The sequence below is a fragment of the Vanrija albida genome (genome assembly GCF_041260175.1).
Source record: "Vanrija albida strain AlHP1 chromosome Unknown contig_5, whole genome shotgun sequence".
Classification (NCBI taxonomy): domain Eukaryota; kingdom Fungi; phylum Basidiomycota; class Tremellomycetes; order Trichosporonales; family Trichosporonaceae; genus Vanrija; species Vanrija albida.
In genome coordinates, this window is record NW_027191424.1 from 238,787 (window position 1) to 265,338 (window position 26,552).

The 26,552-nt window shown below is 66.5% G+C and overlaps 7 protein-coding genes and 3 non-coding genes across 10 annotated transcripts; 5 read left to right on the top strand and 5 right to left on the bottom strand.

Annotated features, from left to right (window-relative positions):
* Positions 1-134: 134 nt before the first annotated feature.
* Q8F55_006208 (uncharacterized protein) lies at positions 135-4,029 on the bottom strand (the record flags this gene model as incomplete). The annotated part of the gene is made up of 3 exons (XM_069354675.1): positions 135-2,498; positions 2,535-3,762; positions 3,803-4,029. 3 exons carry the CDS (start codon positions 4,027-4,029, stop codon positions 135-137), a joined length of 3,819 nt encoding a protein of 1,272 aa, XP_069206746.1.
* A 2,938-nt stretch (positions 4,030-6,967) lies between these two features.
* Positions 6,968-7,065, top strand: Q8F55_006209. Its single transcript has one exon. It is a non-coding gene; the product is annotated as a tRNA-Ala (tRNA).
* Positions 7,066-7,757: 692 nt separating this feature from the next.
* Positions 7,758-10,673, top strand: Q8F55_006210 (uncharacterized protein; the record flags this gene model as incomplete). The annotated part of the gene is made up of 1 exon (XM_069354676.1): positions 7,758-10,673. The coding sequence occupies one exon, from the start codon at positions 7,758-7,760 to the stop codon at positions 10,671-10,673; it is 2,916 nt and encodes a 971-aa protein (XP_069206747.1).
* A 583-nt stretch (positions 10,674-11,256) lies between these two features.
* Q8F55_006211 (uncharacterized protein) lies at positions 11,257-13,147 on the bottom strand (the record flags this gene model as incomplete). Its single annotated transcript, XM_069354677.1, has 2 exons — positions 11,257-12,963; positions 13,043-13,147. 2 exons carry the CDS (start codon positions 13,145-13,147, stop codon positions 11,257-11,259), a joined length of 1,812 nt encoding a protein of 603 aa, XP_069206748.1.
* Positions 13,148-16,532: 3,385 nt separating this feature from the next.
* Positions 16,533-17,317, bottom strand: GTT1 (bifunctional glutathione transferase/peroxidase; the record flags this gene model as incomplete). The annotated part of the gene is made up of 3 exons (XM_069354678.1): positions 16,533-16,715; positions 16,753-17,199; positions 17,237-17,317. The coding sequence occupies 3 exons, from the start codon at positions 17,315-17,317 to the stop codon at positions 16,533-16,535; spliced, it is 711 nt and encodes a 236-aa protein (XP_069206749.1).
* Positions 17,318-17,535: 218 nt separating this feature from the next.
* On the bottom strand, positions 17,536-20,247 carry Q8F55_006213 (uncharacterized protein; the record flags this gene model as incomplete). Its single annotated transcript, XM_069354679.1, has 7 exons — positions 17,536-17,593; positions 17,638-17,919; positions 17,964-18,508; positions 18,545-19,739; positions 19,774-19,862; positions 19,996-20,135; positions 20,235-20,247. The coding sequence occupies 7 exons, from the start codon at positions 20,245-20,247 to the stop codon at positions 17,536-17,538; spliced, it is 2,322 nt and encodes a 773-aa protein (XP_069206750.1).
* Positions 20,248-20,499: 252 nt separating this feature from the next.
* On the top strand, positions 20,500-21,359 carry Q8F55_006214 (uncharacterized protein; the record flags this gene model as incomplete). Its single annotated transcript, XM_069354680.1, has 5 exons — positions 20,500-20,549; positions 20,597-20,622; positions 20,656-20,801; positions 20,833-21,008; positions 21,047-21,359. The coding sequence occupies 5 exons, from the start codon at positions 20,500-20,502 to the stop codon at positions 21,357-21,359; spliced, it is 711 nt and encodes a 236-aa protein (XP_069206751.1).
* A 167-nt stretch (positions 21,360-21,526) lies between these two features.
* Q8F55_006215 (uncharacterized protein) lies at positions 21,527-23,468 on the bottom strand (the record flags this gene model as incomplete). The annotated part of the gene is made up of 3 exons (XM_069354681.1): positions 21,527-22,134; positions 22,185-22,433; positions 22,499-23,468. 3 exons carry the CDS (start codon positions 23,466-23,468, stop codon positions 21,527-21,529), a joined length of 1,827 nt encoding a protein of 608 aa, XP_069206752.1.
* Positions 23,469-24,409: 941 nt separating this feature from the next.
* Q8F55_006216 lies at positions 24,410-24,500 on the top strand. Its single transcript has one exon. It is a non-coding gene; the product is annotated as a tRNA-Cys (tRNA).
* A 16-nt stretch (positions 24,501-24,516) lies between these two features.
* Q8F55_006217 lies at positions 24,517-24,598 on the top strand. The gene has a single exon. It is a non-coding gene; the product is annotated as a tRNA-Met (tRNA).
* Positions 24,599-26,552: the final 1,954 nt, after the last annotated feature.

Below are 26,552 nucleotides of genomic sequence, written 5' to 3' on the forward strand. Positions count from 1 at the left end.
GGTCGTGGACGTGGTCGTGTGTCGTGGTGCGTGATGGCAGCGGCGTGGCGGTGAGTGAGACGGCGAGATCAGTCGAGATGGCGTTGGTCGTTGAGGCAGAGCGGAAGCTTCGCGCCTGCGGCGCTCGGCAGGGACTACAGCCCCATGATCGCCGAACAACTCGCCCACAGCAGATCAATCAACTGCCGGCCGTTGTCGCTCAGACCCGTCCCGCGCCACTCCTCGTAGCCTGTCGGGCCCCACGCCGACTCGCCCTTGCAGAAGCCGAGCCGGTCCAGACCCTCGAGCACAAACTCGACGCCCTGGCTGTGGCTGTGGCACACAGCAATGACCGTCGGGAACGCCCGCCCCGACGCCATGTTGGCATCGACCGCCGCGTTGTGCTCCGAATCCGGCGACGACCCAGAGCTCGACAGCGCCGGCTCCATCTTGGTCGCCCCATCCAGCGGCGGTGTCGCCAGGCCCCCAGGCTTGCCGGTGCGCACCTGCTCAGTCCACTGCTCTAAAGCAATGACCGGCACCTCTGGCGATGATTTGAGGTCTTCGACCTGGACAACCTTGGCGACGATGCGGAACGACTTGAACGGCAGGGGGCGCAAGTTGGTAGACTCGCCTCTGCCCTTGCCGAGGATAGGGCCGAGGTCGTGCAGCTCGTTCGGTGGCGTCGTTGTCGCCGGGGGCGGGTGTGCCAGGTGACGCGAGCTGCCAATGCCCCGCGGAGAGCCGACACTCCTCGGCGAGTCCACCTTGCTGGCGCGAGGTCGCAGCAACTTGGGTAGCCTGCCGAGAGACGACGCAACGTGGTGCTCCTCGTGCTCGTGGTGCGGCGCCTCCTGGATCTTGAACAGGGTCGAGTTTGAGCCGAATCTCGTGTCGCCGCCAGAGTTGAATGGCGTAAACCACACTAACAGCGCCTGTCTGGGGCCGTCGATGAAGAACGGGTTGATGAACGGTTGGGCGACGCTCGATGGACGCGACTTGTGCGGAGCGGTGATATCCGACTCGATGGGGATGACCATGGCCAAGGCCTCGTCGGGGACGCCCACCCAGGCCTTGCCCTCCTTCCATGGTAAGCCGCCGTTCTGCTCGTCTTCGATACCGAGGCCCAATGACCCGAACATGGCCTCGTCGCCTGGCCACTCGTCGCCGTACGGGTCCACAGTTCCGTCAGTGTTGTACCGGCTCGACTGCTGTGATGACGCCGAGGCCGAGTCACTGCGATCCGACGCGTGCCGGATAGGTGACGCCTTGAACGTGCCAGAAGAGTGCGACGAGCCGGTGTTGTTGCTGCTGTGGCCGTTGGCGCCCCACATGTGGCTGCTGCGCTCCTTGCGCTCCTCGTATCCCTGCAGCACCTTGTTCATGCTGCGCTTGAGGGCGCCGCCAAACGACGATGGCTTCTTCTGCTTCTCGTCGTCCACGTCTTTCTGTTTAGATCGACGGTGCTCGCGCTTCGCGTCCTTGCCTTTTGGTGGCGAGCCGGATGGGGGCGTCGGGGTCGTTGGCCGCCGCGACATGGGGGTCGGCTGCGATGCGCGGTGGCCCGGTATGGCTGTAGCGTCCGAGTCGTGTGAGCCAAAGCGCGCGCGCGCCTCTTCCTGTTCTCGCGATTTGTTGAGCTCGTTGTAAGACGCCATGACCAGTGGCTCGCTAACGCTGGCGCGGTTGCGAGTGGCCACGGCAAACCGGTGCGACACACGCTTCTCCCTTCGTGCAAGGAGCTCGCGCTGTACTGCAAACGGCAGCTTGACACCGCCGTTCTCCGTGTGCACCATCTTGCCGGTGAGGGTGTAGCCAATGTAGGGCGTGAGGATGAGTGGTTGATGGGCGCCTTCAGGGAGGGGCTCGGATGGCAGGATGAGCTGGCCGCGCGTCGGCTGCTCAAGGTCGTACTCGCGTGAGCTCATCTGGCGGATACGCCAGACGTGGCCCGAGTCGACCGCCTTGATGTCACCGTTGGTGTAAATCTCGAACCTGCCTGCGCCCGGTGCGTCCCACGCGGCGCGGGGAACGAGCACAGCCGAGTCGAGCGGGTCGACCTCGTCTGGGTGTTCCACAGGGAAGATGGGGTTGACTGGGGGTGGTGGACGCGGCAGTGGGCATGCGCGGAAGGTCCACTCGCCTCTACGGCCTCCGTACTCGTCGTCAAAAGCGCCGACAAACTTGGCAAACGAGTCTTCCACCTCGTCGCTGGGTCTTGGGGCAGCTCTGTCTGGCGTCTCAAAGCTGTTGGACCCGCGCGCGCTCTTGGTCGAGCCCGAGCCGTTGCGACCCAGGTTGGTTTTTGAGCCAGCGAGGATAAAGTCGATGTCAAACTCAGACAAGTCGACCGGGGCGGGAGGGTGGAGTGATGGTGGCAGCGGCGCAGGCAGGGGCTCAGACTCGAGGTTGCGCGAGTTGAGCAAGTGCGACGCGCGATGCAGGGCCAGTGTGGTCTGGAGCAGACGTGGGACGGGGTCGGAGAGAGGCAACAATGGCGGCAGAGGCCGCTGTGGGGTCTGCAATGTCAGCGCCCGTTGCGCGTGCGTACTCACGGCCAGATCAGCCTCCGCTGCCTCCTCGTCTGTCCCCTCCCAACTTGTCGGATCTGTGACTGACGCGGCTGGGTCGCGCTCCGGCTCGGGCACGGCTCCCCGTGGCGGAATGTTGACCGGCAAGCTGGGTCTCCGGCCCAAGCCGTCGTCAAAGTTGATGATACTCGAGCCATCTTGAGGCTTTTGTATCCGCTCCCAAATCAACAAGCTGGTCCGGCGCGTGCTCGCCGGCGAAGCAGGCCCTGTTGTCGAGTTGCCGCCGCCCAGACTCAGACGCGCTCGTGCGCGCCGCGAGTCCTCACCAAACGTGGCTGCCAGGAAGGCACGCCTCTGACGCTCTGCCTCGGCCTCCTCGGCTTGCTCAAATGCCGACTTGTCGCGCAATGACAAGGCGTGGATCCGCTGCAGTGACGAGGCGGCGGATGCGGTCGGCAGTTCATCCGGCAGGCTGCCAAACTTGAAGGTCTGGTCGATGACGGCCGTGTCGTCGACGCTGCCGCGCGTCGAGGTCAATGTCGGGTTGAACTGTGATGGCTGAGGTCCTGTCCACGCTCCGTAGTAGAGATGTGGCAGGCTCCCTCGTCTGCCATCTGCGAGCGCTGCGAGCGCGCTGCTTCGGCGGGGCTGCTGGCTCGGCAGAGTGTCGATCGTGCGCGACTCTCTTGGGGGCAGCGGGGTGTTCAAGCGGCCCGACACGAGCGTGCGGGTCGGCGATGGGGCAGCCAGCGTTGGATTTGATGGCGTCAGGGACGACCTCCTCTTGGCAGGATTAAAGTTGGACATTGTATTCGGTGCAGTGTTGCTAGAGGATCCGCTGCTCGATGACGCGATGGGGAGCGCCGAGATTGAGGGCGTGAGGGACAATCGTCTAAGGTTGTTTGCGTTGTTTGGGCTCGGGCGCGTCGCCGTCAGGTTGGACGACGCGTTGGACGCGACCGTCGCAACCGAGTCTCGTCGTGATGGCTCGGACGTAAACTCGCCGCCTTGGGCGACGAACCCGACCGAGCGCATCGGCGACGTGTGGGCGGCGAGCGCGAGCGACGCAGTCTCGAGCGCGTGCTGCAATGGCGGAGGGGGGACTGGCGAGATGACATTGAGTCCCAGTGGGGTGAGGGACCCTCGCCGAGGGTGATGGGTATGGATAAACTGCGAGGGGTGTGTGATCGACACGACCGACGGCGTCGGAGGTGCCGACGAGGGCCCGTCAAACGTCGGCGAGTGGCTCAGACTGCGTTATCAGCATCCACCCGGCGTGCCCAGCAACCTACTCTGTTGTGAGGTCAAAATGCGCGCTCGCCGACGAGTCGAGGGGGTCGACGCCTGTAAGCGCACTGGACACGCTCATCTGGCGTCTCTGGGCGAGGGATGGCCGCGCCGGCGTCAGCGGCGAGACTGGCTCTCCGAAGGGGGCAATGTCCGCCAGGGCCGAAGCCGGCGCGGACGCCGACGACGATGCCAGCTCTGGCGGGTCATCCGAACTGGGCAAGCCGGTCATGGCTACGCGCACGCCCTTGTTTCAGCGGCGGGCCCACGATCACCAGCGGACGAGCGGGTGTGTCGCGGGCAGGGGGTTGCTGCGGCGAGGGGGGAATGTCGCTAGGCGGTGGGGTCGCGGGGCCGGGGGAGTAGAGGCTGCTGCTACGACGGCGTCAAAGTCATGCGGTCGATGGCGGGCGCGCGTTGTTGACGCGATGGGGCAGTAGTTGAGAGTAACGGCGAGTAGGTGCGTAGTGCCGAGTCGCTCGCAGCCTTCTGGCCGGTGAGTGGTGTGATGGTCACTCGCAGCTGGGCTGTCCTGGCTGGGCTGGCGGTTCCTGGCCTTTTGGGTCGCCTTTGAATTGGCGGCGCGCTCGGCGGATCTCTCTTCCTTTTCCTTACAGCGGCGGCGGCGGCGTGTCGAGGTCCAACACGACAAGGGATGCGCGGCGACCCGTGTCTCACGTCGTGTGCGGTCAGAGATCGGCGGACGGGCAGGCGGCGTCGTCGTCGGCGGCGGCGGCGGGGAGCGGACTTTGACGGAGATGGATTCTCGTTTAGTTTTGGCTGCTTGTTGTGTCCGTGTCCGTCGTCGGGATGTCGGCGTCGGTCGGTGGTTTGCTTTGTGCTTTCCTCGCTGCTGCTGCTCCAAGAATTTGTCGATCCTTGTGGATGATCAACTCGGCCAAGTGTCGTTGGGTCTTGGTCGTCGGCGTTTGGCAACGGGGGCGGCTTGATTAGGACGGAGCGTCGTCTGTGGGGTGTGCGTGGATGGAATCTGATTGCCGGTGGGAGAGGGAGAGGGAGTGCGTGTGGGACTGGCGGGGGAGGGAGGTGGTGAGAAGAGGGAGGGGGAGGATTGGGTGGGAGAAGGGCGAGGAAGGTGCAATAGAGGTGTCGATGTGTCGACGACGAGGATGTTGTACGAGGAGAGAGATGAGTAGTAGTGAGTAGTAGTAGTGATGGTTGCCGAACGACAGAGGACGATCCATCCGCGCCGCCCGCCGCCCGCCCCGCCCGTTGTCCAGTGCTCGCCGCCCAGCTCCGACTTTGACATTTCACCCAGCCAGGGCCGGGTGCATCCATCCATCCATCCATCCAGCAACGAGCAACCATGCATGACCCTGGGGGGTAAGGAGTGAGTGACTCTGTGTATCCACGCCGCGGCGGCGGCATGTCATTCATTCCATGGCCAAAAGGCAAGCAAGGCAAGGACAGGAGACAGGAGACAGGGCTGGCACGGGCTGTGGGCTGAGGGCTACCTGGGCTGCCTGCCTGCCTGGGCTGAGAGGCCTTAGGGTCTGGAGAAAAGTGCGAGCCGGACGAGCTACGAGCTACGAGCGGGCATCCCACCCAAGGACTATAGTCACAAAAGGGCCACGACGAGCGACCAGGCAGCAGCAACGGCAAGTCGGCGCGCGTGCCTTTGTCTCTCTAAACCTGAGCGACCAAGCACCAACACCACAGCACACCCCGCCTGCCCGTCGCTCACGCCCAGCCCAGCCCAGCCCGCAAACGCCAGCCAGCAGCCACCGCCAACGCCGCCGCCGCCACCGCCGCCTCCTGTTCCGACTTTGATGTGCAGAACGGGCGCCAGGGAGCGGCGGCGCAGCAGCAACACGCACCTCCGAGGAGCCGAGCGAGCGAGATGGGCTTTGGGGTCGACCGAGCAAGGAGGCAACGAGGAAAAAAAAAAAAGGTTTTACCAGGCACGTCCCTTGGAACGAGCGAGGCCAGGAAGAGGAGAGTAGCAGCGGCGTGGGCAACACCTCGACATGGAAGGTGGACGGCACGCACGGGTGGTGGGTGACAGGGGGCGACGCGGCGGCGCCGTGCATTCAGTGGCAGAGGCCGTGTGTGGCTCTGTGCTTTGCTGTTCTCGGGTGAGACTGACGACGCAACAGCCGGCTGGCCGGCACGGATGCATGCCCACCCGCCCGACTGGCCTCGACGGGCACATTCCACGCGCAGGCCGCAGCCGAGCCTAGGCTATGCGTGGCGTGGCGTGGCACTGGCACGACACGAGCTCCACTCGACTCGCACAGATCCAACGACGACCTAGGCTTATGCCAAAGCAACAACGACGGGCGAGGCGACCCTGCTGACGCCATGATCTGCAGCGGGGACGAGCGAGGACGACGGCGCGACGACGACGCTGCGGGCGGGCGGGGGAGCGGGGGAGCGGAACAGAGGGGCGAGGCACAAGCATTTACGTCACTCGGCCCAGCATCGGCCAGCGGCTGCACGACAGCACCGGGGGATAATGAACTCGTCGCCAAGCATGCGGCAGGCAGGCAGGCAGCCGGAGACGGAGACGGCCGTCGTCTACTCGGGTGCGTAGCTCGCCAGCAGAGAGCCGAGCGGGTGAGATCTGGCAGCGAGGGGGGGGGGGGGGGGGGGGGGGGGGGGGGGGGGGCGAGGACGAGAGGGGATGGAGGGAGGGTTGAGAGGGAGCCAGAGCCAGAGGCAGAGGCCCCTTGGACCGAGTGCGAGAGATCGCCGGACGCACGTACCACCATGCATGACGCACGTCGCTGGCCTGCTCGCTCGCACACCCTCCGAATCGCACTCGGTGCCTAGTGCCTCAAGCAGGTCCTGGGAGACGGGCGGGGCGGGAGCGAGCGACAGCGGGAATCACTGGCCGCTGCTGGAGCGGGTACTGGAGCCGCGGGGGTTGGGTTGGGGTTGGGACGCCGGCGACGGGGGGTGAGACAGTGACAGCGAGGAGACCACGACGCATACCGCTCGGCTGCGAGCGTGCCTCTGGCGATCCTCGCACGGACTGGCTCGCCACTCGCACTCGCACTCGCCGCGCACATTCCTGTCGTCAGAGATCGCCACGGCCCAGCACGTCGGCATGTGCAGGACTGGGAGGGTGCAGGAAGCGAGGGTGCGACAAGCGTTCCAGGGAACCGCCGCGGGGTCAAATAAATGTGCAAAATTGCCTAAACACCCACGGGCGTGTAGCTCAGTTGGTAGAGCGTGTCATTAGCACGGGTACTGTGGTACTACTACCTACTTGACAAGGTCTTTGGTTCGATTCCTAACTCGTCCAGTGTGTAACACTTTTTGTGTTGCGCACTTGATGGACCGAGCTGGCGCAAAGGAGGCAGGAGGAAGGCGACGAGGAAGGTGCGCGTGGCGCCACTGTTGGCGACGCCGTGAGCGCTGTGAGCTGCGCTGCATGCACGTGCTGCTGCAGAGGGGGGTCGCGGTCGCTGCATGCCCAGTTGCTGCCTAGCCTCCAGCCGTGACAGACCACGCTGTCTCCGTCCATTGTATCATGACGAGCGCGACGAGCCACACCAGCTCCGATCCGACATCCACCTCCACCCGCCCCGTGTCAGCCTGCTCCACCCACCCGCCGGCCCAATCGAGCTGCCTCGAGATCCTCATTCCTCGCCCTAGAATGGAGCGCGCTGAATCGAGCCCGACGACCGCAGCACCTGGCGAGGGCCACGGCCAGGACTGACATCCCCCTCCCCCCCCCCCCCCCGACCTCCCTCCACCGTCGGCACGGCATGCCCACCCACTCTCGGCATGCTCCACTGCACCTAGCCGCTGGCTACAGCGCGACTAGACGATACACGGCCGGCCGGTCGGGTGGTGTGGAGTAATCTCGCCGCAGGTGGATAATTATGCCTGATCCGTCGTATCTGGTTCCTCCGTGGCGGCGGCGGCGGGCGGCGGCGCCTAGATAAATGACGACACGAGTTGCACCCCCCAACGCAAACGCAACGCAACACAATGGGCAGCAGCTTCGACCCGCACGCCGAGGCGCTCGTGCGCCCGGCCATCAGCGCCGACGACGCGATCCGCGTCGCGCGCGACGCGTTCGGCATCGCCGGCGGCGTGCACGAGCTCGGCTCGAACCAGGACCGCAACTTCCTCCTCACCCCAGCGAGGCGCGACCACAACGTGCAGCGCTACCTGCTGAAATTCGACAACGACGCGTACCCGACGCAAGAGATCGCACTGCAGAACGACGCGCTCCTGCGTCTTTCGGCGGCGGGGCTCGCCGTGCCCGCCCCCGTCGCGTCCCCGGCAGGCAACACGATCGAGACGGTGCAGGTCGGGGGCAAGCCCGCCCGCGCCCGCCTCCTCACCTTTGTCGAGGGGAGCTCGATGGCCAAGGACGGCGTGCTCTCCCCCGCTGTCATCGCCGAGCTCGGCGCGCTCGCCGGCCGCGCCGCAGCCGTCCTCGCCACCCTCCCGGCCGAGGGGCTGGACCGCAGCCTGCAGTGGGACCTGCGCAACGCGCTGCCCGTGGTGGAAGCGTACGTCGGGGACGTGGGCGAGGCGCGCCGGGCGAAGGTGCTCGAGGCGGCGCGGGCCGCGTGGGACGCGGTGCAGGCGCTGTCTCCCAACCTCCCGATACAGCCGATCCACGGCGACATTACAGACGACAACGTCGTCGGCGCGCGGGATGCGCTCGGCCGCGTCCGCCCCGCGGCGATCATCGACTGGGGCGACCTGTGCCTCGGGTGGCGGGTCGCCGAGATCGCAGTGACGGTCAGCGCCGTGCTCCACCACCAGGGCAAGGACCGGGCGTGGGACGCGCTGCCGGCCATCGTGGCGTTTGACCGGGAGGCAGCGCTCACCGACGCCGAGATCGCCGCGCTCTGGCACCTCGTGATCCTCCGCGGCGCCGTCCTCGTTGCGAGCGGCGCGCACCAGGTCGCGCTTGAGCCGGGGAATCAGTACGCCAAGGAGCGGATGCAGGCCGAGTGGGAGCTGTTCGAGATTGCCGCCGCGCTGGACCCCCGCCTCGCGGAGGCAGGCATCCGGGCCGCGCTGGGCCGCGCAGCGCCGCCCCCGCCGAGCGTGGGGGCGCTGCTCGACGCGCCGAGCACCGCGCTGCGCCTCGACACGGCGAGCCCGCTCCTCGCGGCCGGAGTCTGGCTGCAGGGCGAGGCGGCCGAGGCGCGCCTCGCGGCCGGCGTCGCAAACGCGCGCTTCGCGTACGGCGAGCACCGGCTCACGCGCACCATTGGGCCGGGGCGCGCGCGGCCCGTCAACGCCGCACTGTTTACCCAGCTCGTCCTCGGCGACGAGGTGAGGCTGCGCGCCCCGTTCGCGGGGAGCGTCGAGGCGCAGGCCGACGGCTTCGCGCTGGTCTCCGACGAGGCCGGGACGCTCCGCCTCTTCGGCGACGTCTCGGCTCCGGCGGGCCCCGTCGCGGCCGGCGCGCCGCTGGGCAGCGCGTCCGGCTCGCTCAAGATCCAGTGGAGCCGCGCCGGTGCACCCCCACCCCCGCTCTTCACCGACGCCGACGCGCTCCCCGCCTGGCGGGGGCTGACGGACGACCCCGCGCCGCTCGTCTCGGCGCCGCCGGCCGACTGGCTGCCCGACGTCGCGGCCGAGCGGGAGCGCCGCAACGCCGCAGTCGCCGGCGCCGCAGAGCGCTACTACGAGCTCCCGCCCGACATGGAGCGCGGGTGGCGCGAGCTGCTCATCGACACGACCGGCCGGTGCTACCTCGACATGGTGAACAACGTCGCTGGCATAGGGCACGGGCACCCCACCATGGCCGAGCGCATCAACCAGCAGCTGCTGACCCTCAACACCAACTCGCGCTTCCTGTACTCTTCGCTCGCCGACTACGTCGAGGCGCTGCGCGCGCTCGCGCCCGACCCGAGCCTGTCGGTGGTCATGCTCGTAAACTCTGGCTCCGAGGCCGTCGACCTCGCGCTCAAGCTCGCGCGCGCGCATACCGGCCGGAACGACGTCGTCGCCCTCCGCGAGGCGTACCACGGCTGGACGGGCTTCACCGACGCGGTGAGCACGAGCGCCTACGACAACCCGTATGCCGCCGCGAGCCGGCCGGCGTGGGTCCACGTCGCCGACGCGCCAAACACGTACCGCGGCGCGCACAGGGACACGGACAGCCGCAACCCGGGCGCAAAGTACGTCGCCGACGCCGTCGCGCTCCTCGACGAGCTCGACGCGCAGGGCACGCCCGTCGGCGCCTTCCTCGCCGAGCCGGTGTTCGGAAACGGCGGCGGCGTCCTCCTCCCCGACGGCTACCTCGCCGGCGTGTACGACGCCGTGCGCGCGCGGGGGGGCCTGTGCATCTCGGACGAGGTGCAGGTCGGGCTCGGCCGGCTCGGCCACTACACCTGGGGCGTGGAGCAGCAGGGCGTCGTGCCCGACATTATCGCGGTGGCCAAGGCCCTGGGAAACGGGTACCCCCTCGGGGCGGTGTACACTACGCAGGCGATCGCCGACAGCCTCGTGCGCGAGGGCATGTTCTTCAGCTCGGCCGGCGGGGCGACGGCGTCGGCGGTCGCCGGGCTGGCCGTCCTCGACGTGATGCGCGACGAGGGGCTACAGGCCAACGCCGCGGCCGTGGGCGACGAGCTCGCGGCGGGCTTTGCCGACCTGGCGCGCAGGCACAAGCTCATCGGCAAGGTCCACGGAATCGGGCTTTACCAGGGCGTCGAGCTCGTGCGCGACCGCGCGACCAAGCGCCCGGCGGTCGAGGAGACGGACTGGGTGTGCGAGCGCCTGCTCGACTACGGCGTGATCATGCAGGCGACGAGCGAGCGGCGCAACGTGCTCAAGATCAAGCCGCCGCTCACGCTCACCCCGGCGCACGCGCGCGTGTTTCTCGACGCGCTGGACGCGGTGCTGACCGAGGTGGAGGCGAGGGATAGGGGGTAGAAGTGGCTTTGCGTAATGTGTACATACATCCAGAATGATGCAGTGTGGCGCCGACCGAGCACGACCGCCACGCTTGTCGGCCTCACCCCGCGCGCGACGATAGGCCCCATATGCCCCATACGAATGCACGCAACGCACCCGGTAATGCCCTTGCCGGCGTCGCGGGGTTGCCCCGCGGCTACCATGCGCCGAGACCCGCGCGGCGCGGGGCAGAGCAGGCCGAGCGCCTGAGCGGACTATCGGCTCCGCTCGGCGAGGCGAGGCGACCATGTGACCGTATGGTCGCACACCCGCTCGCAGCACGCCCAACCCCACACGCCGCACCCCGCGCCGCACGGCAGCGCCGACACGCATACCGCCGCGGCGGTGCACTGCGCGGACTGGTGCCGACTGTCGCCGAGGCACTGGTGCGTGTTAGTGCCGTTAGTGTGTTTCGCCGTCGACTATGACGACGGCGTTGACGAGGAACTGGAGCGGTGACGCATGTTTGGTTCGCCAGTGGCGAGTGGCGAGGACGACACACACAGACTGCATTACACTGCTTGCTACTACTACTTGCTACCTGCTACCCCAGCCCAGCCCCCTAGTGGTCGACGGGACGCGGAGGGGGAATGTTCCTGCGGAAGAGCGTGTGCTGGATCTGGTAGTTGATGTACGACTTTGTGGGCACCGAGAAGACCTGGTCGAGCTCCTCGAGCGTGAGCGCCTTGGTCTCGGGCACCCAGAGGAAGATCATGATGAACGCAAGCAGGTTGAGCCCGGCGTAGAAGCCGAAGGCGCCGACGGGGCTCAGCGCGCGCAGCATGGGCGGGAAGGTCATGCCGAGGACCGCGGCGAAGAAGAGGTTGATCATGACGCTAAAGGCCATGCCCTGCTCGCGCTGGATGGTGGGGAAGACCTCGGCGCCGTACAGGAAGCACACGGGGCCCTCGCCGACCGAGTAGAAGATGGTGAAGATGTAGATGAAGAGGGCGATGAGGGCGAGGCGCGTCGTGTTGTACACGCCGCCCGTGCCGTCGGCGGCCGGGGCCGTGCTGTACTGAGGGAGGAGGAACATGAGGCCCGTGATCAGGACCGAGATGCACATGCCGGGGAAGGTGGCGAGGAGCAGCGCGCGGCGGCCAAACGTGTCGATGGTGAAGACAGCGGGGATGGCGAACGCAAAGTTGAGCGCGCCGAACCCGAGCGACGCGTACAGCGCCTGGCGGGCCGAGAGTCCCGACTCGACGAACACGGTCGACGAGTAAAAGGCAATAATGTTGATGCCGCACATCTGCTGCGCAAGCATGACGGTGCCGGCGGCGAGCGTGGCGCGGCGGATGCGCGGGATGCGGAAGCAGTCGAGCAGGCGCGAGATGTAGGTCGAGCCCTCGGCCAGCGCCTTCTCCTCCTCGTACAGCACGTGCGAGTAGTAGAGGTCGCGCGCGGCGATGATGGGGGCCGAGCGGATCTTGAGGTACGACGCAAACGCCTCGGGGTAGCGGTTCTTCTTCATGAGCCAGCGGGGCGACTCTGGGATCATGAAGATGAAGAGGGCGAGCGGGAGCGCGGGGATGAAGGCCGAGCCGATCTGGAGACGCCACGCAATCTTGCCAGTGTCCATGACGACGCAGTTGGCCGCGAAGCCGAGGAAGATGCCAAAGCAGACCCAGAGCTGCCAGCCCATTGTGAGCGCGCCGCGGATGCGCGCCGGCGCCATCTCGGCCGAGTAGACGGGGACGGTTGCAGCCTTGGCTCCGAGGCCGAGGCCCATGACGAGGCGGACGGCGAGCATCGAGCCCCAGTTCTTGGTGAAGGCGGCCGCGATGGGGGTCGCGACGAGACAGATGGCCGTGATGAAGATTTCACCGCGGCGGCCGAACCACGCGTTGAGCGGGTCGGAAAGCCACACGCCGATCAGGCCGCCGGAGAGGTAGGGCGCCGAGTTGATGAGGCCGAGGAGCCACTCGTCGCGGACGCCTCCGGGCTCGTCGTGGGGCGTGTTGATCTTGAACTCTGCGGGGAATGACAGGTTGGCGCCGTTGGAACCCGTCTGGTCCCAGCCCTGCGTGGCGGCACCGATGGCGCACAGCAGCATGGCAAAGTAGAGCATCTTGGGCTGCGACCACTTGTGGTCGACCTCGTACTGGAGCGCCGAGCGCTCCTCCTCGCTCAGCGACGGGATGTGGTTGAACCCATCGGGGTCGCGTGCCACGAGCGCGGCGTTGGCAAACAGCTCGCGGTACTCGTCGAGGCCCTTGTCCTTGGTGAAGAGCTCGGCGCCCTGGATCACCTGCTCGTCGGTGTAGCGCTGGGCGTGTCAGCGGCGGCACGTTGACGACGACATGGGCGACGCGCGACGCTCGCCGGGCTGCGACGCCCACACTCACCAGCAGGGGGTTCTCAACAATGTTGTTCTGCTTGCGGTACGCGCCATCGTGGTGCTGGTACTCGAGCTGCGCGTCGGTGTGCTTGAACTCCTTTTCGTCGGCCATGGTGGTGGATGAAAGGTGGGGATGGGGGAGATGACAGGCGACACACGCCAGGCTTTATACACCTCGCGTCGACGGGAGCCCGGGGGGCAGTTGCGGGTCGCCTGCGGGTCGCCAACTGTCCCCCGGCTGCCCCTCGTCCCCCGGCTGCTTCTAGCCCGCGACCGGAGCACTGGTGCGGCAAATGGTCCCAGGCAGTCCCTGTCCCCAGTCCGGCGGCAATGGCCACGAGTCACATCGCAACCGGCGGCAGGTGGGTCTGCTTTCTAAGCGAGGGGGGCGCGAGGCGCCGCGGCGAGCAGGCGAGCAGGCGAGAGAGGGAGCTGCCCACGCCGTCGCATTTGGTCAGCCATACCACGCTGCAGGGGCTGCGGCTGCCCAACTCAGCCCCCAGCGGGGCAGTTGCGCCCCGGTGCAAAGCAGAATCGACCAACAGGCCCCAGAAGGGGATGTTTGACCCTGGACTGGGGCCAAGTGGTGCAGATCTAAATGCGGAATGAGTGCTCCGCGCTGCGTCCTTGGCTCGTCTACAAGCCCCGCCCGCCGGCCGGGGCTGTAGAGCGGGTGGTCGTGTGAAGTTGCTCCGAGTTGGCCTCTAGCCTAGGGTGCCACAGGGTCACGAGGGATGCCGCCGGCAGCCGTCCAGCCCGCCGGTAAGTAAGCGAGGACGAGCAGGAGCGCTGCTGCCACCTCGCACGCATTGGTTATTGTGTAGAGTTGGCAATAACATGGCAATGCCGTAAGGTTTTGGATCCTTGTGCCTACCTCGAGGCGGAGACATGCTCGTGGGTCCTAAATCGGATGCAACTGTCCTTGGCAATTGGGCGCACATCTTATCGACTTGACCCGAGGCGCCGAGGCGAGCGGGCGAGCGAGGTTGGGTATACCAAACAGCGCGGAGGAGACGACGAATGGTGGAACGCGGGGCCTGCGGCAGCAGCAGCGCCGTGCAGCGCAGCAGCGGCAGCGGCAGCCGCGGCAACTGTCCCCCCTCCCCCACATCCACATTGACAATACCCGCGTGAGTTGACACGGGTTGCCAACGCCCCCGTCTGGCCCGCCGGCGAGTGACCACGACCCTGGCCATTGCCGCTGACACCTGGGTCTTGACAGTGACGTCGAGCGCGAGTGCGCGAGTTTGCGCGAGCTTGCGCGCTCGGGTGTCGCGTCTGCCGATAAAAGTGGTGGATTGCGTGCCCCAGCGAGCCGAGTGGTCGATCGATCGCGAGCCCCACGTCCCCAAAACACGTTGCAGATCGGTCGCGCACGACGCTCGAGGTACGATCTGTCGTCGTCGCCGTGGCCGTCTGGAATAGAAAAGCGCCAGTGAGAAACGTCTGTGGAGCACACTGCCCCGCTCCACTAACATTTGGCGAGCGTGTGCCGAGGTGGGCGGTGGGGAGCCGAGGTATGTGGGCTGGCCGCTCACTTCCCCACAGTGGGCTCGCGAACAACTGCGAGGCGCTGCGAGGCGCTGCGAGACGCTGCTCGGACATGACTCGGGCCGAGTCAGCTCCGAGTCAGCTGGCGTCGCACATGCTGCTGCGCGGAGGCGTTTCCCGGGGTGCTTGAGCGGAACAGCAGGTGGTGAGCGGAGCGGTCACCCAGCGGAGCAGCCACCCCGCTCAGCCCGCTCGGAGTGGGCGAGGGCGACGGCGTGCTGTGCTCCGGTGAGCTCTTGATTCCGAAGGCGACATTCGGACTGGACGCGTAGGGGGGGCGCGGCCTGGAGCCGCGCCAACTGGGTCCCCGACGAGCGAGATCGTCGACGCGGGTGGGTCCCTCCGACGGTCCGCAGCCCGGCCCCAGCGAGCCCCGCCAGGGCAAGGAGGCGGGGGTGCGCCGGCCGATCGCGATGTCTCTTCCTCCTTTCGCACTGATCGTGGTTGCGAATGACTTAGAACAGCCCCGTACTACCACTGGCGGGTGGGCCAGCTCAAAGCTCGCAGCGAAGGCGATGGCCGCCAACGAACGACGAGGCGGGGTCGGGCCGTGAGCAAGAGCGCCTCCCAGTGAGCGGTCAGCGTCAATGAGCCCCGTGGCGCGGCGTGGGGGTGAGCGGGAGCGAGAACGAGGGCGGGCGTCGCCACCTCAGTTCGCCCGGCGCTGACAATAACCAGATCACAAGGGCGCGACTCACGATGGGCGAAGACGCGACATGGCGACACGACGCACGCAGCTTTATACGCTGGCCAGAATCCCCGCAGGACATTTCTCGGCGCGCCTCCGAGCCCCGCCCCTGGCCCCCGCACCGTGCTTCCGAGAGCGTGCACCGAGCCGCGATCGCGGCGCGTGGCCCTGCTGCTGCCGGTATGCATGTTGGCACGGGGCTGCGTTTCGGATGGTTTGGACGCGGATGGTTGGGCGCGGATGGTTGGGCGCGGAGGGTTGCGAGGCCGGGGTGTCGGATGGGGTCGTTCCGACGCCGTTCATCCGTTCTCCAGGCGGCGGGCCCGCACTTGGCTGCACTTGGCTGTACTTGCTGTGGGAGGTCCCGGGCGAGCAGTTACCGCTGCGGCTGCGGCCGCAGTCGCTCGCTAGGTGTGCGAGGATGCGGGGAACGGCGCGGACAGCGCGTCGCCCTGCGCCAGCTCGCCACGCCACATGCCTGGCCGTGATGACGGCGACGACCGCGACGACCGCGACCACCCACCCCCCGGGGCGCTTACCATGCCCACGTACACCCCGCTGCTCGAGTCGACTGTGCTTCGATGACGAGGTCTGGCGCTGGGAGTACGGTGGACGCGACGGAGTAAACGCAACGAGAACGAGGGAAGAGCAAACGCAACAGTGCGACGAGCGCCCTCCTTGGTCTTCGGCACTGCCCCTCTACATGCACATGCACCACATTCATCACACCCCTCCCCCGGCGGCTTCACGCCCGCTACGAGCCCCCCGCGCACCCCGCGCCTGCACCACGCCTAGCGAGCGGGCCGCCGTCCGCTCGTGAGTGCCGTATCCGACTGCCGCGTTCAACTTGCTCTAGCAATACTCCCCCGCGGGCATCGGACTCCCAGCAAGAACACCGCTGACCGAGGCTCGCTGCGGCGTCCGGCCCCAGCACCTCCCCCCGGGGCCGTGTCCGGTCCCGTGGCCCCTCATCCTGCTCGTCGGCAAGGGCCCCGCCCGCGGCCGCCACGCCCGCCACGCTACGAGCTGGTGCGGGCGGCGGGCCCGACGCCGTGCTGTTTGCGATGGACCCCGTGTCGGCGGGTATCCATCCAGCGGGGCGAGCATAGCGGGCGGGCCTGTTCTGCATCGGCGGGGTTAGTAGGCGCGCCGCCGCCGTCGCCGTCCTCACACGGCCACTTCACGTAGCCCCAACCCGCCGTCATCGGTGCAAGACTTGAGCCATTGGCCACTTGACTTGGCCACTTGTTCACATCCCCTACAGCTTCGCCTTGCGCGCCTTGGCCACCTCGTCCGCCGCTGCGCGCGCGCGCGCCATGCCGCGGACGTACGCGGGCCTCGCCTTCATCTTGGCGACGTACGCCGTCGTCGCCGGCCCGACGGGCAGCTGGCCCTTGCGGCTGCCGTCTACGAGCGAGTCGAGCGTGTAGCCCATCATGAACTGGGCGTTAGCCTGTCGCCCCCGCTAGGCCACTCACATCGCCCTGCCCCGGCCTGTCGGTGCCAGAGAACCACTCGTGCGCGGCCAAAAACTCCTCGACCTGCTGCAGCGCCGGAGCGACGGTGCGGCCGGCCTCGCCCGTAAACCAGCCGGCGAGGGCCGCGGCGCCGGCCCTGGTCTCGTCCTTCTTGGCGAGGGCGCGCGCGCCGCCGCTGAGCACGAACGCAGGCTGCAGCCACAGGAGGAGGGTGCCCTCGGCAAAGTGGGACCAGAAGACGCTGTCGTCGGACGGGGTGCGCTCCACATTCGGCGAGGTGTACCGCCCGATCAGGTAGTGCGTGATGAAGCCGCTCTCGGTGAGCAGGCGCCCGTCGACCTCGAGCGCCGGGCTCTTGCCGAGCGCCGAGACGCCCTTGAGTGACTGCTCGGCCCAGCCCGTCCGCGCGCGCAGGTGCACCGCCAGGTCGTAGTCGACGCCCAGTTCCTGCTGTCAGCGGGTGGGGGGTAGGGGCCGCGCTCACCTCGAGGAGCCAGACGATGCGCTCGCCGCGTGAGGGGTGCAGGTAGTGCAGGATCGGCTTGGAGGACGGCTTGGAGGACATGCTGTGCGGGCGATGGTGAGCGATGGAGCGTTGGATGCAGGATCGAGTTGTGACGCGCGATCGAGGTGCGTTGCGGCCCACCGGCTATGAGATTGCTGAAGTAAACGTCATGACTCAGGTGGCCCCGCCTCCACCAACAACGGCCCACTCCACCCACCCAGTACCCATTTACATGCATGCTACTAGTACAAGATACGCAGTCAAATCAGTGCTCCGGGTCATGGCTGCGACGACGGCCAGAGCGTCATGAGCGTCGCCAGGTCGGCATACGGCAACCTGAAACGTCAGCGGTGACTCCACCAACCAACTCCCCCACTCACAGCTGGTGCGCAACATCCCCCGCATCCTGCCACTGCGGGTTGGCCGTGAACAAATCCAGCAGCGCGTTGACATCCGTCGGCACGTTGTCCGGCTGCACTGGAGGCGTGAGCAGGTCGATAATCCGCAGGCAGCGCTCGGCGAGCGGGTCGGTCTGCACGCCGCGCAGCATGAGCGTCTCGCGCGTCTGCCGCACGGCCTCCTGCCACGCCGCACGGTCTGGCGACGCGACGTCGGTCCACAGTGCAATGAGCGGGACAAACGACGACTGGAAGAGGAAGTGGCTGGCAGGTCAGCAATTGCTCCAGCCACCCAAGGCCGCACTCACAGCCCATACCACTTCTCGAGTGTATTCAACTTTCGGCCCTTGAAAAAGTCGTGGATGTCGTAGATCGTGTCCATTGCACTCTGGAGGCAGTAGCTCGAAAGCGTGTGCTCGAGCTCCTCCTGCCCCGTGTGGATCGCACTCAGCGGCAGGCGTTGCAGCGCGCGCTCGAGGAACGCGCGGCGGTGGAGGATGATGCGCAGGTTGCAGTATCGCCAGAACAGCTTGTGCGCGGAAAAGTGCAGCCACGGCGTCTCGCGGAAGTGGTCGTCGTGGGTGACTGGCGAGGCGAACCACTTTGGGATCGTCGCGTGCCACTGCCGGATGTCGTGGTCGAGCTCGAGGACCTCCTCGCCCGACGGCGGCGGTGTCGAGATGACGCGCTCATAGATGCGGTTCGCGCAGAGATGAAATGACGCCTGGTAGATGAGCGACGTGTAGATTGTCGTGTCCGACGACGCGGGAGGGACAGCCGGCGCCGACGGCGTAAAATCGCGGTCCTGCACATTGTGGATCATCTTGACATCCGCCGAGCCGTATGGCAGGAGCTGGTCCGTCAGCTGGCGACTCCCCCTTGCACTCACAATAGGCCGGCCAAAGGTCACACTCGCGCCCGCATCAAAGATGAAGACAACCCACCACACCCGTCTCCGCACCTCACGCTCAAACGGCTTGATGTTCCACAGCGGCAGCTCGCGGTGCAGACCCAGTCCGATGGCCATGCGCACGGCGATGCCGAGGTACACGCTCCCGGCGTTGCTCTTGTTGCGCTTCTGAGCAAGATTACTCAGCAGCGTGAACGCCTGGACGAGCGTCAAGCTGCCCGTCTCCAAGTGGTCGACCGTAATAACCGCTATCGAGCGCTCGAGGAAGTAGTCGACAATGTACATTGGCGCCGAGGAGCAAATCGCGCCGAGGCCAATAACCACATGAACCAGCACGAGCCACTGCGCGCGCGGCGGGCGCGGGATGACCTCGGCATACTGCGCGCGGAACGTGCTCTCATGGATGATCGGGTACTGCGTGTGGTAGTGCTCAAAGTACGCGTCGATGTACCTGCTCATCTCTGCGTGGGTCGGCTTCCAGTTTTCTGGCGGGGCCGGCTCGGCGCTGGGCGGAATATGGCTGAGCGAGATGCCGCCAGCGACAATCTGCAGTATACTCAGCAGCGTCGAGCCCGACGCGAAGCCGAGGTATCCCTCGCCGTCGGGGTCGACACTCAGGCTCGCCGTCCCGTCGTTCTCGTGCGTCGTCCCGCGCTTGCGCTCGTCCCACTCGTACCCAAGCGCATTCCGCGGCTGGCGCTCGTACGCATCAGCCGTGGACGCAACCGTCTCAAACGACGCCTGGGGGTTGACCCTGCTCGCCGGGGACAGGTGGTGCGGCGGCGGCGGGGCCGGCGGCGCGTGCGTGCCCCCGCCGTGCGGCTCAAAGAAGAGGGACGACGTCGGGCTCACGCTCGGCGGGGGGAGCATGCCGCCCGAGGGCGGGCCCGTCGGCGGCGTCGGGAGCGTGCTGCTCGCCGTGCTGTGCCGCCTGTCGCCCGCCGGGTTGCCGGGGTGCGCAAAGATGCCGTTCGGGACCAGCGTCGGCGAGATGGGCACCCGCGGCGACGGGTGCGGATGCGGGTGCGGGTGAGGGTGGTGATGGTGGTGGTGGTGCGGGATGCGGCGGCGCAGCTCGTCGTCGAGGCTCGGGCTCGCCTCGAGCGCGTGCGGCGCGTGCTCGGCGAGCAGGCGCTCCAGCCTCTCGACGCGGTCTTCCACCTCAGCGATGTACCTGTTTGTCAGCGGCATTCCGGCCGCACACCTACTTCTTGCCGCGCCGTGGGACCTCGGCCTCGGGGAACACACACGTCTTGCCGTAGCGCCGGCACTGCTCGCACGGGTGGATGCGGTCGCACTGGGGTCAGCGGGGCGCGGGGGCTGGCTCACCTTGCGCTTCAGTCGGCGGCACTCGATGCACTGGGGTGTGAGCGGGGGGCGAGGGGGCATGGCGGCGGCGAGCGTCGCCGCCGCAGCAATCACACGCTTACCGATATTTTGGTGAGTACCGGCGCCGCGTCGTCGCCCGGCGCACCGTCGCCCGAGGCATTGTTGTTGCTACTGCTGCTGCCGCTGGCCTCCGAGTCGGCCTTGACCTTTGGCTTTGTCGACGCGGGGGCCGTCGCTGGCCCTGGCCCCGCAGGAGCAGGTGTAGGCGCCGAAGAAGCGCCGGCGGGCAATGCTGCGGCGGGGGCTGCATCACTGCTGCTGCTGCTGGTCGCTGCCGCACCAGCAGGTTGCATTGTGAGCGGGGGTGTGGAGGTTGGGCGATGGATGTGGAGAAGTCAAGTGGACGGAGGCCAACATCCGCTCGAGTAGAGTTGCTCGCGCCGCGAGACGGGCGGAGGCTCAACTCCGCTCGTCAACAACGACCCCACCCTCTCCCCACACCACATGCTCTTGTCGGCCCAGAGACTGCCGACAGGCCAGAGACAGCATGCAAGCTCCGGTGTGCTGATATAGCCAGAGCATGCACCCGCTTCTCCCCAAGCACCATGTCCGACGTCGAGACCATTGCCCAGCGCCTCGTGCGCGCCGCCGAGCGGTGAGTCGCGGCGCTGGCCGAAGCGCTGGCCGAACTAACCCCCTCAGCGCCGCCCCGCGCCGCATCGTAGTCGGTAAGGCTGCACCCCGTTCCCACTAACGCCCAGCGGTGAGCGGCATCCCCGGCTCGGGGAAGAGCACGCTCGCCTACCCGCTCGCGGCGCGCGTCAACGCGCTCGCCGGCCGCGAGCTCGCAACATGCGTCGGCATCGACGGGTGGCACTACTCGCAGGCGCAGCTGCGCGCCATGGAGGTGGGTGGGGCAGCGAGCAAGCTGACGACAGAACCCAGTGCACCTCTTCGCGCGGCGCGGCGCGCACTTCACGTTCGACGGCGCGGCGTACGCGGCCTTCGTGGGCGCGCTGGACGAGCCGAGACCGCTGCCCTTCCCGACGTTCTCGCATGCCGACAAGGACCCGGTGGCGGATGGCGGGGTCGTCCTGCCCGCGCACCAGGTGGTGTGAGTCGGGCCCGGGGAAGACACGCTCACGACCACAGCATCATCGAGGGTCTGCACGCCCACCTCGACCTTGCGCCCTGGTCGGCCGCTGCGGCGCGGTACGACGAGACGATCTGGGTCGACACGCCGCGGGACGTGGCGCGCGAGCGCATCGTGCGGCGGCATCTCCGCGAGGGGGTCGAGGCGACCCCCGAGGCGGCCGCACGCCGCGCAGACCAGAGCGACATGGTCAACGCCGACACGCTCCTGTCCAACCGGCTGGTCCCCAGCATTGTCGTCGACCTCGAGGGCGCGCCGGCGCCGGTCGAGCCCGCTCCGCACGCCGCCCTCGCCCCTGCGATTGTCGCTTAGATCGTAGAGCTAGAAAGAGAAATAGACCAGTTGTGCACCCCCACGCCCAAGTACAGCGTTCATTGACAGTCTATAGTGTATGTAGGTCTATCATTGAGGCCGGTGCCTCTTTTACGTGCCGCCGGGGCTGCTGCCACCGGGGCAGGTTTGGTCCCTCGCGGACAAGCTTACGCGCCGGGGACGTGGCCGCCGCCACGACCGCGCCCGCCACGGCCACCGCGTCCTCGGCCTCCACCGCCGCCACGTCCTCCGCCGCCACCTCCACGAGGCTGCTGCTGCTGCTGCGGGGGCGCCTGCTGCTGCTGCTGCCTCTGGCCCTGCTGCTGGCCTCCGCGTCCGCCGCCGCCACCGCCGGCAAGGGCATCCGGCTTGACGATATGCAGACCGGGCACACCCTTGAGGCCCATTTTGCCAACAGTCTTGGCGAGCAGTCCAGGCGGCTGGCCGCCCCTCGTCTTCAGGACATCCCGCGCGTATGCGTTGGCGTTGGCGACCAGGTCGGTCTGCTTCCACCCCAAGTTGCGGAGATTGGAGTTGTAGTAGCCCATCCAGGCCTGGTACGCTTGGCCCTTGGCCTCCTCCGACACCGAGGCCAGTGCCTGGTCAACCAGCGCGTGAGCGTGGGAGAGAACGGGAGGGTCGATGGGCGGGTACTCGTGCAGAGTGAACGTCTTGATCGTCTTGTCACGGAGGAAGTAGGTCTCAAAGTCGGCGAGGACGAGAACACCGTGGCCTTGGGCACCAGCACGGGCGGTACGGCCGAGACGGTGGACGTCTGCGACGTCAGCATTGGCTCAAGGCGGATGGCTCAGCCAGCCAACTCACACTGCTCCCCACTGGAGGGAAGGCCGACCTGGACGACACCAGTCACGCCCTGGACGTCAATACCACGGGCAGTGACGTCCGAGGAGAAGAGGACACCGCGGTCGGCAGCACGGAACTCGTCGGTCGCCTTGGTGCGCTTCGACTGGGAGAGACGGCTGTGAATCTCCCAGACAGGCCAGCCGGTGGGCAGGGCCGAGAAGATGTCGTAGTAGAGGCCGGCGGCACGGGCCGTGGGCAGGAAGACCATGACTGGGGTGTCAGCGGCAAGAACCTGCAGCGGCGGCACTGCTCAGCTAGTGGCTGAGCGCACTCACCCTTGAACCCGCCACGCTCGCCCGCAAGCATCTCCTCGCGGCGAAGCACCTCGACAGTCGCGGCAATAATGTCCTTGGGGTCAACAACAAGGGCCTCCTGCACGACGTGCTTGTGTGCGTTGACATCCTCGTCCTTAAGGGTGGAGATGAAGCTGTGGTCGGGGAGCAGAGCAATCGACGAGATCGAGTGAACCTCGGCGGGAAGGGTAGCCGAGAACAGGAGCGTCTGCCTGTGGACCGAACGACGGTCGGGGAGCGCCTCGAGGATCTTGACGAGCTCGCGGCGGAAACCAGCATCGAGGAGGCGGTCAGCCTCGTCGAGCACAAGGGTGGACAGGCCGCCGAGCCTGGACTTGAGGTCGCTGTTCTCGAGCAGGTCGATCATGCGGCCGGGCGTGGCGATGAGCACATCGGCGCGGCGCGTCTTGAGGTTCTTGATGTCTGTGTTGACGTTGGTGCCGCCCACGACGCACTGGACGCCGAAGCGGCCGGCAAAGGGGCCCGCGAGCAGGTTCTCGGCGGCGACAGCAATCTGCTGGGCGAGCTCACGCGTGGGCGAGAGCACGAGGATGGACACGCCGGTCGGCGCGCGCGACGTCACAAGGCGCTGGAGCGCGGGGACGAGGAACGCGAGCGTCTTGCCCGTGCCCGTCTTGGCCTGGGCGAGCACGTCGGTGCCCTTGATGATGGTGGGCAGCGTGGCGGCCTGCACCTCGGTACAGAACTCGAAGGGGATGTTGGAGAGCAGCTCGGGGCTGAGGCCGGCAAACTCGGAGAAGCGCGTCTGCGTGGTCGCGCTCGCGATCGTGCTCTGCTGCGGCGCGGGCGTCATCTGGCCCGGCGTGAGCGCGGGGGTCGACGTCGTGCTCGCGCGGGCGACGGCCGGGGCGTTGGGGCGCGGCTTCTTTGCGTGGCCGCCGCGGTCGGTCGGGCGGCGGTGCGAGCCGCGGGGTGGGCCTTGGGCTGACATTGTGGTGGAGGATGCGAGTGTGGTAGGGCTAGAGACGACGCGGAGGAGGGTGCGTCGGAGGAGAAATGAGAGAGACGCTCGCGGCGGCGCGATGGGTGTCGTCCGTCGACGAGAATCGTCGCGGTGGAGGTGGGCGATCGATTGTAAACATTTTGATTCCGCGATCCGCGTGGTGTTTGTATGGGCGATGGGCGATTTGTCGAGGACGCGCTCATGTTGATCATGTGCATCATGTGGGATCATGCGCTGATGCCACTCGCTGCCAATGGCTCAGCCTCACCCCGGTTGCTCGGTGAACAGAGAGGCAAGTGAATGCGAATGCTGCGACGACAGCGGCCGCTCACGACCAATGTGACATCTCAATCCGGCGTGACAAGAAGAAGTTCGGCACCGCTCGCCAGTTGGACTGACTCCGATGCAGCTTACTGGCGCACTGGTACTTTAAGTACACGGGGATGTAGAGTTCACGCCCAACACGTCGATTATGTAGCCACTGCCCGCCATTTGTGGGACGAGGTACATCAGACACGCGAGCGCTGCCATCCGGGAGAGGGTATCGCCGGAGTGTCAAGCTGTTTGTGCCTTCTGACGACTCCCCTCAGCCCCATGCCCCAAGGGATGGGAGTTAAGCGAGACGGGATAGGCGCTAGGCTTGAAGGAGGCTGGAGGTCGTGGTTGTCGTTGGCGTGATCGCCGATGAAGGACGTCCATCCGTAATCAGGCTGAAGTGGCGCCACGACCGACTTCCTAGCCGTAGCATGCCTGAGGCGTGCATGGACTATGCACCGCAATGATGGGATGCATATGCACGGGCTGCTGTTGCATAGAAGAGGCAGAGGAGCCATCTATGCTCGGCACAATGGCACTTGACGGCGCACTCACCGCACGGACCCGGATCCCTGCTCTGCTCTTACACGAGCGAGCCTACTCAAACCCATCCCGTGGCTTTAGCACAGTGGTAGATTGCGGCGGATTGCAACTTTAAACAGTCCAAAGATCCGTAGGTCCCCGGTTCGATCCCGGGAAGTCACTTATCATCATTTATCCAATCGCGATGGCTTAGTGGAAAAGCGCCAGGCTCATATCACGTGATCACCTGGAGATCCTAGGATCGAGACCTAGTCGCGATAGATGATCTGATTGATCTTTTGGTGTGCGTGGGTGTTTGCTTTTTGCCTGTGGATGCATGTGGCAGTCGGCGATCAGCTTTTGCCGGTATTTTGCTGGGAAACTTCACAGGTGCAAGTGTGTGTAGGGATTTATACGACTCCACAAAAGGTACTAGTAGTCGTCGAGATGGTCGGGCTGTATATCCCAACACTCCCCTCTGTCTGAGGCATCTGACGATGAGCTCCCCTGTCTTTGAGCTCCCTTATGTGTGTGTATGTGTGTGCAACTGTGAGGCACTGCGCAATAATCCGAGTCTCCCTACGGGCTCGAACGCGCAACCCATGGGTTCAGATAGATTTGACTCTTAATCTGTAGGGATTTATACGACTCCACAAAAGGTACTAGTAGTCGTCGAGATGGTCGGGCTGTATATCCCAACAGTGTGGCTGGATTTCGCTCAGATCGCCCGTCATCGGGGGTGCCAGCTGGCCAAGACGTGGCGATTTGGCACCAGCGCGCCGCCACAAATCTCCATTGCCTTGCGGCTCGGTGCCAACACACAGGCCGGCACCATCCCGCTCGGGACAAGAACAAACAGCAGTCGGGAGCGCGAGCGCGGCGAACACGCCGAGTTGTCCAAGCAGATGCAGGCGCCAGCACGTACCCCGCCGACTTGTCCAAGAGCACGCGGCGACAACGCACCTCGCCCCGTCCCCACCCCGCCGCCATCCCCTGCCAAGTGCCAAGCTGTCCCCTTGCCGTCACCTCAGCCGCACCAGTGCGCAGCGGCCGTCTCGTCCGCCGGGATTCGATCCTCCCGCGCCCGCCGATAGCAGTCGCCGTAGCCTGTCTCACCCAGGTGGGCGGGGTGCCTCCGCGCTGGATCTCACCCGCGCTTGACTGGCCGCCCAATGGCCTTGACTGGCCGTCTAATCGCTCTTGACTGGCCGTCTCCGCTGATGTGAGCTCGCGCTGGAGCTGGTTTGGCACAACGAGGGGCTATTTTCTCGTTAATGACATTGATGGGCAGGTCTATTCGTGCAGCCTCCCGCTGACCTGAGTCGCCTACCCGCCTCGCCCCCCTGACACTGGGCCACATGCAATTCTGTACCTCGCCCCGTCCCCCACGCGGTCCACAACCGCACGATACCGCTCCCGCACGCCGCTCTATCCCCGCGATACGGCGGCCACAGGTAGCGAGTGGTCTGAGACATCCCCGTCCTGCGTGTTTCCATCCTTCCATTTCAAGCCACGCAGTAGCCCCAGAGCGCGCCGCTAGTGTGATCATCCTTACGGCCGCCGTGGCCCACCGCCCACCGCCCACCTTGTGCTAGACACATTCCGCGAGCCCTGCACAGGAGTCGAGTCCCAGATGATTCCGGCGTGCCGTTGTTGTGAGTTCCGTCCCACTCGACAAGGTGCGGTTCGGTTCGGCGACCCGCACTGCCATGCGGCCATGTGCTCCAGTGGCCCCGTGACAGCCCACCAATTAATCAAGGCCTCGTCGTAGTCGCCCTCGTCGTGCTCTGCCCCTCGGTCGGCCGCCGTCCTGCACTGCACACGCCCACAGCCTAGTCCAGGTGCTCGCGTGGCGCCGTGCGTAAGGCTCGAGGCGCCAGCGGGTTGGCGTAATGCTGCTGCACCAGTACCGACGCGGCCGCCTCGTCCTGCCGCCTCACCTTGCCGCCTGTGCTTCACCCCCTCGCCACAGCCCCGACCTAGCGCAGTGCCCCCAGCCGCATCCTTCCCACACCGCCCGCGGCTCGGCACTAACGGCTAATAATTTTGGCCATTTTACGCCCAACAAACCTCCCCCCCCCGGGCCCCGGGCCCCGTGGCCAATAGACAGCGAGCTACGAACATGCATGGACACATGGGCATACAGGTTAGGCCAAGTCGATAGACTAATCGATACATAGTAGAATGGGCCGGCCAGATGGCGTGAGCTGGAGTGAATAATGGTCTTCCTATGCC